Here is a 13,298-nt window from a genome sequence, read left to right as displayed (position 1 = left end):
TTATGTTCACTGTGATCATGTACGTTATGTTCACTTCGGAAATGTGCGCCATGTTCACCATGGTCATGTTCTTCATGTTGACCAAGCGTCATGTTGCGCGGGACGTCATCATGTTCAGTGACTGCACGTGAAGAGGAGAATAAATAGGAAATAAATCAGAAAATAAGGCGACGTTAAATAGTAAATCTCACGGTGAAATGACGTAAATCTCATGGTGAAATGACTGTCTCTTATACACATCTTGACGTACCCGTGGACGTCGCGTTGGTACAGATGGTACAGCAGGGGTCGTTGGGGTCGCTGCGCAGGTCACACGCCTCCCCAGGGGGCGGGGGGGCGGAGCAGCGGGGCTAAAAATTAAAAAAAATAATGTTTGTTTATTTATTATGTTTACAAAATAAATAATATAATATATATAATATAATATCTATAATAATAAATAATAAATACTAAAATAATGTTTACTTAAATTTTTTAGGCTGTTAATAAGAATTTCAAACTTCTTGAAATAAAAATTATAATGCCATAAATTTATTATTAAATTAAAGCTTAAATTATCAAAAATGTCGGAGTGTTTAAGGCATTTTTCTAAGGTGCATATATTTCGACAGTCAATTCATAAATTAAACAGGTAATTGCTAGACAGTTAATACATCAGGTCATGTATCGATGGAAAATAATTAATAAATATAATCAAGTAAACCAAATTATCCCGAATAGAATCGAAAATCTTTGATAAATATACTCAAATCCTGTATGAAAAGCTAAAAATTCGTTCAATCCTGCGTTATGCTGAACGCTGGCAGTGTCTGGCATCTCGGAGCCTAAGTCCGTTGTTAGGCGCGCTCTGATTGGCCGTCATACATGCAAATTGAACGCTGGCGGCGTATGGCATCTTGAAACCTTAAGGTGCTTATACACGGGGCGACTAGTTGCGTCCATTAGTTGAGTCGACTAGTAGACGCAACTAATATTTGTGATGATTGACGTCTTCAGAGGCGACTAGTTTGTGCACTGCACGCACAACAGCTCAAGTTGTTTTGAGCCTGGATAGTGTGTTCAGTAGTCAGTACCGCCTCGGCCTTCGTAGTGTGCATAGCTGCGTCGCTCTCTCTCTTGCTTGTCTTGTATCTTATAGCCGCTGTAATGTGCATAACTGTGGAGCTCTCGCTTGCCTCCCCCATGAACACATTTTACTCGGCAACTCCCATCGTCGCACTGGCTCTGGCGCACTGTACTGAAAACACTCTCCTCGTGTATAGGCTCTCAGCCTGCAAAACAGTAGTCGACTCGACTAATCTACGCGACTATTCGCCCAGTGTATAAGCACCTTAAGCCCGAAGTTAGCCGCGCTCTGATTGGCCATCAAATGTGCAAATTAAACGCTGGCGGCGAATGGCATCGCGTAACCTGAGCCCGAAGTTAGGCGCGCTCTGATTGGCTATTAGAACGCAAATTGAATGCTGGCAGCCTCTGGCATCGTAAACCTAAGCCCAAAGTTAAACGAGCTCTGATTGGCCGCAAAATTTGGGGTTGTTAAGGAGGGTTGTATGCGGATAAGGTCAGAGTTACATAGAGTTGTGGGGGTTACGGATTTGCTCACCCTGCAGTCGATCTCCCCAGTGGGGGTGCAGAGGCAGCGGGAGACGCAGCCTTCGTAGAAGACCTCCCCGGGGGAGTAGGTGAGGTTGTGGTGGTGACAACGCACGGAGTCCAGCCCTGCCGGGGAGGAGGAAGAGGGTTTAATTTTGGGTGTATTTACCCACAGCCCAATCTCAATTTCTAACCTAAATTTACCCACAGCCAAATCAGAGGGGTGGAGATTAGGGGGTTAAATTTGGGGTTTATTGACCCACAACATAACCCTAAAATTTACAAAACTAACGTCACACTTACTGGCATGGCAGCCGGTCTCCAGGTTAGTGGGGTTGCCATGGTAACCAGGCAGGCACACGCACTGGCCCAATGGCGACACGTCGAGGCTAAGCGGAGTGAGAGCGGCCACCGGATTGGTCGTCGATAGCGAGCTGCTTGTGCCATTGGCTGCGGTGTTAGACCAATCGGAAGTCGAGTTGCCAAGGAACGACGTGTCATTGGCTGAGCCCCGGCCAATGGCAGGAGAGGTGACGTCACTGGAGTTGCGTTGTGGGTGCTCGCTCACGCACTCGGCGTTTGGCCCGCACACAATATTCGCGCACTGGTCGAACTCTGAAAAATTTGTGGAAATTTGTAAGGAGCGAAAAATTTTAACAAGAATTGCGTGATTTCAAACAGCTTACATTATAATCCTTAACCAGATAAGCCAGACTGCTGATAACTCATAGTTGAGCTATATAAGTTTGACCCGCGAGGATTTTCGCCTATTAGCGCATCTTCCTTATGACGTCACTGAGACCGAGAAACGTAAACAATCCCGTCATTCCCATGAAGGATTGGTTGACTGGTTTGATCGCAGTTCAGTAATTGGTTGGATGACGGGTTAGAACAACAAACAACATCCACAAAACTGAGAGTCTCGTGGGTAGAGCCTATTATAGTTCAACCATGGCTGATAACCAACTACTTAGGTCTTCCCTTGGGCTCTGATTGAATTTATTATAACTATAATGTATATATACTTATAGAAACTTCAACTGTTGATTATTGGTTCGTTCGTTTGATAAGTAGCGATTGTCTTGTGCACCATATCACCGCCGTGTGCACCACTAAGACCCACCGTGTGCGCCGGAGCGCGTGGCACAGACCACCAGCACGCAGCAGTCGTCGGCAACTGTGCGCTGCTCTTCACACAGGGGCGTCGCCCCCACGCTGCCCCGTCTGGGGGGCATACATAATATACATCTCACAAACATCGTAAACTGCACACAGAGCAGATACACAGAATCAGCACTTGATGCTAAGTGTACGGGTTTCACAAGCTTTTCATTTGAGATTATGGAGCTATATCAACACGGAAACACAACAATTCGTCAATATACAAGTGATGTATGAAGAAATAATTCACCGGAAGTAGGAGGCATACGCACCGGAAGTAGAGGGTTCACTCACCAGAAGTAGGGTGTTCACTCACCGGAAGTACGCACCGGAAGTAGAGCGTTCACGCACCGGAAGTAGAGCGTTCACTCACCGGAAGTACATACCGGAAGTAGAGCGTTCACGCAACGGAAATAGAGCGTTCACTCACCGGAAGTACGTACCAGAAGTAGAGTGTTCGCGCACCGGAAGTAGAGTGTTCACGTACCGCAAGTAGAGTGTTCACTCAACGGAAGTAGTGTTCACTCACCGGAAGTAGAATGTTCACTCACCGGAAGTAGTGTTCACGCACCGGAAGTAGAGTATTCACGCACCGGAAGTTAGAGTGTTCACTCACCGGAAGTAGAGTGTTCACGCACCGGAAGTAGGGTGTTCACGTACCGGAAGTAGTGTTCACTCACCGGGAGTACGTACCGGAAGTAGAGTGTTCACTCACCGGAAGCAGAGCGTTCACGCACCGGAAGTAGAGCGTTCACGCACCGGAAGTAGAGTGTTCACGTACCGGAAGCTGTAGAGCGTTCACTCACCGGAAGTACGTACCGGAAGTAGAGTGTTCAAGCACCGGAAGTACGTACCGGAAGTAGAGTGTTCACTCACCGGAAGTACATACCGGAAGTAGTGTGTTCATTCACCGGAAGTACGCACCGCAGGTAGAGTGTTCACGCATCGGAAGTAGAGTGTTGACTCACCGGAAGTACGTACCGGAAGTAGTGTTCAAGCACCGGAAGTAGGTGGTTCACTCACCGGAAGTAGGGGACCGTGCAGCGCTCGGTGCACTTGACGAAGCCGTCCTCGTAGCAGGCGCAGGCCTCCTCGCACCCCCGCGCGAACGAGCCGATGGCGTACGTGGCGTTGGCGTACACGCACCCCGCTGGGGGAGGGGAGGAGAAGGGGGTTATGAAAATATGGCCTAAGCGGTGTTATATATATACATATAAGTATACGCAGGCCTATATGCCTATTGTACTCGGCTGTGTATGCCACTAACTTCATGGATATTTAGCTGGGGCGGCCTTAAATTTTGCGGTGAGTCCGCTAAAGGTGAGTCAGCTTATTTTCCATTTGAATCCTGCTCTGAGGATTCAATCAGCTTAACCTCCTAGTCCGAATCCTAACTGGGTCAAGTGCCTCCTAAGTGGGTTAAGTGCCTCCTAAGTGGGTCAACAGCATACTTAGTGGGTCAAGTGCTCCCTAAGTGGGTCAAGAGCCAAAGTGGGTCAAGTGCCTAAGTGGGTCAAGTGCCTAAGTGGGTCAAGCCCCTAAGTGGGTCAAGTCCCTAAGTGTGTCAAGTGACTCACGTTGCGTGGTGACGGTGAGAGTCTCGGTGCGCTGCCCCGCCGTCGCGCCGCCGTCCACGGCCACCACGCGCACCTGACATTTGAGTGCGTTGTTTACATGCGCGCATTGAATGATTATCTTTTGTGCATCTCTATGATCTTTACATTGTTTACACTGATTGAAGCTTTACATTGTTTACATTGATTGAAGCTTTACATTGTTTACATTGATTGAAGCTTCACATTGTTTACATTGATTGAAGCTTTACATTGTTTACATTGATTGAAGCTTTACATTGTTTACATGCGCGTATTGCATGCTTAACGTATGCGTCTTTAGAATTTAATTTACAAAAACAAATTACAGAATTAAATTCCAATTTCTGATCTAATTTTTCCCATCCTTCATGTTCCACAAAAAACACCCAGAGAAATATGAGAGTTATTGTCCCTCTCGGTTCGGGGCTGCGGTTGAGAATTGGGTTTTATTGTTTGGTCAATTTAACGCATTCGTAGCTCTAATACACCTTTAAGGCAAGCATAAATGGGTCACAATGACCCACAAAAGAACAAAAACTACAACGTTATTAGGCCAAAGTCTCACGTATTTTATGACACTTCTAAAAAATTGAAAAAATAATCTTAATCAATAATAATCGATATTTAACACACTTCTACCTGTCCAATTGATCTAAAATTTTGCACACTTGTGTAAAGTTGGAGACAATGCATGAATCAATTGACAGAATAAATAATTTTAAAAATAAAGTAAAGTTTATATATAAAAAATATTAAATATCAACAAATTTTAAAGATTACAAATTATTGAATATCAAAAAAATTCATATTAAAAAATTTATATATAAACAAATAAAATTATAAATTCATTGTACACGTGTAACATCGGAGACAATGGCCTCTTCGGAAGTGTTGTCTTTAAAAATTAATTTATTAACACATATTTTTCTGAGTGATAAGCATGTCCATTAAAAATTAATTTTTTAGACGATTTTGTAAAATTAATTTTAAAAAATTATTTTTCAGAGTGTCCATCACCTGGTAGGTGGCCCCCGGCAGGAGGCTGGTGATGGTCACCGTAGGAGGACTCTTGTCCATGTCCACGGCCCGCCGCTGCCACCCAGCCGGACCCGCCATTTTGTCCTCCGCCGCCGCCGGAATTTCGGTCAAAGAATCCGCTTTCTTACCCGCCGCATCCGCCGTTTTGGTGGTGTTTGTTGTGGCGGGAATGTGGCGGTATTCCGCCATGTACACGTCGGCGGCGTCGCCCGACCTGCCGACACGTTGGAAATTAGATAATTTAACTAAGCATTATAATTAACTAAATAACAATTAACTGATTATTCGATGATTTTTAATTATTCTAACTAAGTATTCATAAATAAGAAACTATTTAAAATTAACTATCTATTTAAACTTTTAATTTGTCAAATATTCAACTAGGTAACGTAAGCAATCATATTAACAAATTGGCAGTTGTAATTGGTTAAACAGACAACCTGCATGCAGTGTAGATTCGTGGCATTCATGAGCGGCGGCTCCACACAACCTCCTCCTATGACAGCATTCGGCGCACTGACCACGCGACGCTAGCCGCACAAATATAAGCGCGTCAAGCTCGGGGAGACTTTGAAACACCCAAGTGTTTCAAAACAGGAGGCCTTTTTCTCTCAGTGCGGGCACGGGCCAACGAGGGCACGGGCCAACGAGGGCACGGGCCAACGAGGGCACGGGCCAACGAGGGCACGGGCCAACGCGGGCACGGGTCAACGGGGGCACGGGCCAGCCAACGAGGGTCAACGGGGGCACGGGCCAACGCGGGCACGGGGCACGGGCCAACGCGGGCACGGGTCAACGGGGGCACGGGCCAACGAGGGCACGGGCCAACGTACCTGAAATCGTCCCAGGCGAGAGTGACGCTGTCGTACGACGTCCGCATCACGATCAGCTTCGGGACGTCGCCCGTCCCTGAGGGGCCGTCCTCCGTCCCTAAAGGACCGTCGACGTCCGCAGGACCGTCCACAAGGGACGTCCTGGACGACAAGTCGACGTCGTCCGTCCCAGACGTCCTGTCCAACTTGTGGGCGACGTTGACGTCTGATGAATTTGACGTCACGTCCACGCGGTGGGCGGCGTCCCCGTCCATTTTACCTGAGGACGGCACGTTCAAAGTCTTTTTTACTGCAGCCAAGGACTTATACAGACCTTAATTGGGACCTTAATATGGCCTAAATGAACCCTTATTGATTTATTAATGCTTTAATTTTATATTAACTATGGGCTAAATGGTGGCCCAAGTGAAGCCCTCATTAAATAATTAAAAGCTTTTTTTCCGGACCTTAACCGCTACCGGCTCGGGTGGTACGAAAACCACTCATTTTTCATCTTACATTCGAAAAAAACATGCGAAATTCATCCTTTTTTTGCGTGCGTTTTAGGCGCTTCAAATTAGAAGCTGGGGCGACTCTAAAGTTTCCTCCTTACGTGCGTGTTAGGCGCATTAAATCAGAAGCTGGGGCGACTCTAAATTTTGATCATTACGTACATATTGGGCGCATTAAATCAGAAGCTGGGGCGACTCTAAATTTTTATCATTACGTGCATATTGGGCGCATTAAATCAGAAGCTGGGGCGACTCTAAAATTTTTATCATTACGTGCGTGTTGGGCGCCTTAAATCAGAAGCTGGGGCGACTCTAAATTTTCATCATTGAGTGCGTGTTGGGCGCCTTAACTCAGAAACTGTGGTTACTCTAAATTTTCCTTATTACGTGCGTGTTGGGCGCCTTAAATCAGAAGCTGTGGTGACCCTAAATTTTAATCAAAACTGGGCTTTGATTCAACCGCTAGGGCCAAATGAAGTAAAACGGTAACCGTATAGCTGATACACGTGGGGGTAAAATTAATCTAAATTCTCATCATTACGTGCATGTTGGGCGCCTTAAATCAGAATCTGAAGCGACCCTAAATTTTGATCAAAACTGGGCTTTGATTTAACCGCTAGGGTGAATGAAGTAAAAGGATAAGCTTACAGCTGATACACGCGAGGGTAAACTCAACCCACCTGGGCAGAGGAGGGTGGAGCAGCAGGGGTCACGGGGTACGAGCGAGCACCCGGGGGGGAGAGGGGCGTCCTGTGGGAGGGAGGGAGGGGGTGGTGAAATTCATATTTATGGGGGTAGGAAGTGGGTGATGATGAAAAAAAAGATGCAGTGTGGTGCATTACAGTACACTGTGGTGTATTACAATACAGTGTGGCGCAGTACAATATATTTTATGCAGTGTGGTGCTGTACGATGTAGTTTGTTACAGTGTGGTGCAAGAAAAGGCAGTTTGGTTGAGTTAGGAGCCGTACAATGAATCATACGAAAGTATGGTGCAGTACAATGAATCATGATGCATTGTTGTTCAGTACAGCGCTATGCGGTGCAGTATAAAGTATAATGGTGCAGTGTGGTGCTGTACAATATATTTTGTTCCAATGGGGTTCAAGGAAATGCAGTTATATATGCAGTACAGTATGTTACACTTATATGTGCAGTACAGTATGTTACAGTTATATATGCAAAGTTATATATGCAGTACAGTATATGGTGCAGTACAAATAAATGAGTTGTAGTTCAGTATAGTGCAATATGATGCAGTGCGGTTTGTTAAGGTACAGTATGGTGCAGTATGAAGTATAATGGTGCAGTGCAGCACATTACCTGTTCAGCACAAGGTGCACAGGTCGCAGTACCAGGTGCAGTGCAGGTGCAGTGTTGGGTGCAGTGCACCACGTACCCCTCCCCCAGCCCCACGCTGCCCCCCGCGTGGGTGCATCCCGCTGGGGAAGAGGTGGGGAGAACGGTTAATATAATATTATAAATTACAACAATAACACAGTCCAACATGAAACTGAAGATCATGAATAAAATGAATGAATGATGAATGCTGTGTCGCATAGTTTGTAGTCGAAAAAATAACTCTGAACATAAAATTTATTTTGGAAACTGTCGTCCGGTTATCCCAATTTTAGAGGGGAAAACTATTAAACTATGGCAGTAAACATCGCCTTATTCATATCAATTCTTAGAATTCAGAAAACTATTCATCAATGTCGGATAATTTCAGGAATTTTAGGAATTCCGGCGTCCCAACGGGATTCCGTCTTCCAGGCCTCGTGACGTCATTGGGTGCAAAAAAAGAAAACGCCAAACTGTGGGCAAATTTTCTGCACTGATTTCGAGATATAACGATTTTTGTATTTTCTATATAGCCATACAAGTCCATATCTAGAAACGTCCACACAAGCCCATACAGTCATACAAATCAGAGTCATACTTCGGTTGTTCCAAGTATAACTTAATTAGACCGTCATCAGGTTCTGTTTCAGGGTAGCAAAATCTACTCTGGGGCGACCCTAAACATGTGTCGGGGTGAGAGGAAGGGATGGAAGGGTTTGGTTGGGGGTGACACAATAGGCAACTAGCACACTAGGCAACACTAGGCAACTAGCGCACTAGGAAACAAGCACACTAGGCAACAGCACACTAGGCAACTAGCACACTAGGAAACAAGCACACTAGGCAACTAGCACATTAGGCAACACTAGGCAACTAGCACACTAGGAAACAAACACACTAGGCAACAGCACACTAGGCAACACTAGGCAACTAGCACACTTAGGAAACAAGCACACTAGGCAACAGCACACTAGGCAACACTAGGCAACTAGCACACTAGGAAACAAGCACACTAGGCAACTAGCACATTAGGCAACACTAGGCATCTAGCACACTAGGCAACTCACGTAGGGTGATGAGGGCGGCGTGGGCGACAGAAGCGTCCGCCCCCAGCCAGCTGAGGGAGTAGTTGGTGGACGGCGTCAGGGACGACAGCGTCGCCCGCCCCTCGCCCACCTCTACCCCCACCCGCCCACGCCCCGCCCCTGGAGTCGTGCCCTTTGGGGGGAGGAGATTAATGGCTCAGTATACACTCAAAAATATGAATGGGTCTGTCATCACAATTCATCGCCAATGTAGCACAACGGTCACGGCACCAAGGTGAGAGCAGTGAGTCGTGGGTTTGAACCTCGGGGTGGGCGGAGCTTGGTAGCCGTCAAAGGTGGTGTCGCACTGGTGGGCGGAGCTTGGTAGTGGCCGTCGAAGGTGGTGCTTGCAGCATGGCCTTGGGTAGCTGTCCCTAATCGAACTCTTGGATCTAGGGGTTGCTTGGGGGGATCTTGAGGGAATATTGTAAAAAATACTGACACACTTTCTACCCGTAGCATCAATACGCTGAGTGAAAAGAGGGTCAGGATGACCCACATGAAGCTGGCAAGTGCATCGTCGCTATTTGGACAAAATGTCACTTATTTCACTGAGTGTAGTCATGTATAGTGTATGAGTACTTCTTGTGTACTTCTCTGTATGTACACATAAAGTATGTGTACAAGTTTGAGGATAAATTTATGTGCCCATCGTGTAAAATGTTTGGATCATATTGACCAAATGGTGACACACCTTCTCACCCACAGCACGAGAAGAGAGCGGGCGCAGCACTGATACCTGGTCTAAATGGGTCAGGCTGACCCACATAAGGGCAAAAGTGCATCACAATTAGAACAAAACCTCATTCATTGCCCTAAATGACGTGTCTGAGGCCACTACACTCAAACAAATAAGCGGGTCATCACGCACCTTGTAGAAGAGGTCCCCCGCAGCGAAGCTCGGCAGGCGCACCACCGACGCGTTGTGGGTCACCCGCTCCACCTCCAGCTGATAAGTGGGTCATCATAAGTGGGTCATCATAAGTGGGTCATCATAAGTGGGTCATCATAAGTGGGTCATCATAAGTGGGTCATCATAAGTGGGTCATCATAATAATATTTGCAGGGTTAATACTGATTGTTATATAATTACTGGCATGATTTATGTTATTTGTATTTACTATTAATTTATAATCCAGTTATATATTTCTTATTACTTTAATATTATTTATTACTAGATAATATAATATATTAGTAATAAACAATATCAAATAATAATTTTCGAGTTGGTTAGATAAGAGTAAATAGCAGTAGATAGCAACAGATAACAGTAGATAACAGTAGATAGCAATAGATAACAGTAAATAAAAGTAGATAGCAATAGATAACAGTAAATAATAAAAGATAGCAATAGATAACAGTAGATAACAGTGGATAACAGTAGATAACAGTAGATAACAGTAGATAACACACCTGCTTCAGGTCGCGTAGCGGCAGTTCAGCGTCGTTGTGGCCTGTCGGAGTATCAATACACGTTCATACGCCGGTGGGTGGGAGTATTAATTAGATTAATACCATATATAGCATAATTATTGCAACTATAACTAGGAATAAACAGTCATGGATATATATTATACGAAATTAACGTAAAATTGGACAGTGGATTTAAGAAGATTAAACTTAACAAAACTGAAGCACAAAATAGAAAAAATAGCGAATGAATGAAAAGCCGATACGAGAGCCAGGCGTTTTGCAGATAAATTCATGCAAAAAATACAAAAGTATTCAAGAAATTACAAATCAAAATAGACCACAAAGTTACAGTTATAAGTATAAATATTTTCCAAGTAAACGAAATATAGCAAAGTTTGCTGCAAATTAGGTTTTAACAATACCAAGATTTTAAATTAATTTAAATTTATTAACAAGATGCTCCGCCATTCTAACAAAGAAGTGAACAAGGTTTTAACCCATCTGAGGTCAGGGCTAAGACAGCGAAACAAGAACCAATCCCGGTGGTCAGGCGCCGAGGGTTGAACCCCGAGGGTTTATCTACAAGGAATTAGCCCCGAGGGTCGAGCCTCCAATGTTTGAGCCCCAAAGGGTTGAGCCCCGAGGGTATAGCCCGTCTCAAGCCTTACCTCGCCTCGGTTCTCTCTCTGAACCTCCTGTTTCAGAAACTGTCATCCTGCTTCCCGCTGCCGTTTCAAAGACCACAGGTGCTGTTTCAGGGGGTGCAGTTTCCGTTTCAACCATCATTGATCGACTAGACTCTTTTTCCGAAGCCGTTTCAAAAAGTTCTGTTTCAGAAGTCGTTGAAACTGACTCGATTTCAGTAGCCGTTTCGACAGGTTCGATTTCAGTAGCCGTTTCAACAAGTTCTTTTTCAGTGGTCGTTTCAACTGAATTTTTTTTGGTAGTCGTTTCAGGAGGTAGGACTGAGGTAACCGTTTCAACTGATCTAGTTTCAGACACATTTTCAATAGGTTCTGTTTCACTTTCAACAGTCAAACCCAATACAACAGCTTCATTGTTGAAAATATACCTCGTTCCGTTTTCTACAGACCAGAATTCACCTTCAACAGAAGCAGCAGTTTTGTTCTCACCAACAGATGACGTTGACGCACTACCGTTGTTCCTGATCAGAACCCCTGTCGTGTTACTCCCCGTTGGGGTTATATTTCCAGTCTGGGGGAGCAGGTCCACCCCCGCCAGCCGGGATGACGTTGATATGGATACACTTGTGACAAAGTCAAGCGTTGGCGTCGTTGTTTCAATGTCAACAAAGCTATTAGTGACGTCAGCCACATTGTTTGGATCGTCAGCCATCTTCTGTGTGGAATCTTCTGCCGTTTCGGTTAAAAAGTCGTTCGCAATCTTTTTCGTTTCGTTCGTTATGTTTCTTGAGGAGTCTTCGTCCATATTGGATGCAGAGTCGTTCGCCATCTTGATAATTTCGTCCTCCATCTTGTTTGCAAAATCGTCGGCCATCTCGTTCTTTTCATCCTTTATCTTGTTTGCAGAGTCCTCCTCCGTCTTCTTTTCTACCAAGACAATAGGAACATCGTCCTTGGGATCAGATTCGTTATCCAAATCATGAGGGACGATATTGTCACCAAGTTTCTTTTTCAAATTGCGGCTTTTGAATGACAGACTATCACTTTCTTCGAACTTGAACGGAACTTTCGGCTCAACAAAACTTTCTTGCATAAAATTCAAGAACTTAAACACGTTTTCCGAAGTGTTTCGTGAACCTCGACCATCAACAGGACTTTCCACAGTCGAGTTTAAAGCGATCAACTCATTAATTGTAGGAGAGGAAGAATTGTTGGTCTTGAGGTCCTTTTCTAGATCTGCCACGAGGCGATGATTATCAGGAAGTTGTTCAGTGTCATCAACCGTAATTACATCATTCAGTACTCTCACATCATCGTGGGTAGTACCAACATTTTCAACCAAAATATCATTGGTGGCAGCTAAATCCTTGTCCCTTAAGGACACGGTATGGTTTAACCCACTAGTTCCATCATTGACCACACTATTGTCATCAGTGTCTGCGCCACTGATTGTACTTTCATTCCTGTTATTTGTTCCATCCAACGAAGTGCTACCACCCCCTCTTCGCCCTACACCGCCATCCGCATCTCCATCATCACTGATACCGTCCCCGCTACCAAACTGGTCATCACATACTACCACCACACAACACTGGTCACCACCGCTCTGGTTTTCGAGCTCGACGCAGTAAGGTTCTGGTTTGTATTGGTTTCTGATGTGTAAACCAAATGGGCATCTGGTTTCTTGGCATACCATGTCAGCCGACTGCGGTGATATGAAGAGGGTATCAGAATGTATCGGGGGTGTATCTGCAGGCACGAACGCGTTTTCTACGCATACACACGTCTCGGTACAGTCGGTGCTGTGTACGGTATCACCGATATCGTACAGGGTACCGTTTTTGCTACAGGATAGCGGCTTTTTCTCTTCCAGTACCACGTCTGTGGCAAGAACAGTCCGAAGAGTTGGGACGAGTTGGGTTTAGTTGTCGTTGAAGTTGCGCATGGGTTACGTTTACGTGAATTAAATAATTAGTTTGGTTGAATCGGTTAATAAACCGTCAGCTGGTATGAGGGTTGCAGAGGGGTGTTGAACATCATACCAGGCTTGGCAGGGTTGTAGAAGCGGGGAAGAGAGGAGGGGGTTGAACACAGGGATGGGGAA

The 13,298-nt window shown here is 45.2% G+C and overlaps 1 protein-coding gene across 1 annotated transcript; it reads right to left on the bottom strand.

Moving 5' to 3' along the window:
* Positions 1-230: 230 nt before the first annotated feature.
* On the bottom strand, positions 231-13,067 carry LOC108677090. Its single transcript, XM_018165239.2, has 14 exons — positions 11,219-13,067; positions 10,551-10,591; positions 10,009-10,086; positions 9,120-9,270; positions 8,035-8,153; positions 7,392-7,461; positions 6,221-6,479; positions 5,367-5,601; positions 4,332-4,404; positions 3,778-3,904; positions 2,717-2,817; positions 1,897-2,208; positions 1,604-1,719; positions 231-350 (listed from the first exon to the last, which is right to left on the bottom strand). The coding sequence occupies exons 1-14, from the start codon at positions 12,888-12,890 to the stop codon at positions 231-233; spliced, it is 3,474 nt and encodes a 1,157-aa protein (XP_018020728.1). The 5' UTR covers positions 12,891-13,067.
* Between the last annotated feature and the right edge of the window lie 231 nt (positions 13,068-13,298).

The sequence above is a fragment of the Hyalella azteca genome, unplaced genomic scaffold (assembly GCF_000764305.2).
Source record: "Hyalella azteca isolate HAZT.00-mixed unplaced genomic scaffold, Hazt_2.0.2 contig3217, whole genome shotgun sequence".
Taxonomy (NCBI): Eukaryota; Metazoa; Arthropoda; class Malacostraca; order Amphipoda; family Hyalellidae; genus Hyalella; species Hyalella azteca.
Note: the sequence above shows the minus strand (reverse complement) of the source record. Positions and strands in the feature narration are given on the sequence as shown.

Coding starts and splice junctions, on each gene's coding strand:
- LOC108677090 (XM_018165239.2), bottom strand. CDS start 12,890: ATGGTATGCCAAGAAACCAGATGCCCATTTGGTTTACACATCAGAAAC. Junction 10,087..10,550: donor CGCTACGCGACCTGAAGCAG/GTGTGTTATCTA, acceptor CCCACTTATCAG/CTGGAGGTGGAGCGGGTGAC. Junction 2,818..3,777: donor TGCACGGTCCCCTACTTCCG/GTGAGTGAACCA, acceptor TATGCCCCCCAG/ACGGGGCAGCGTGGGGGCGA.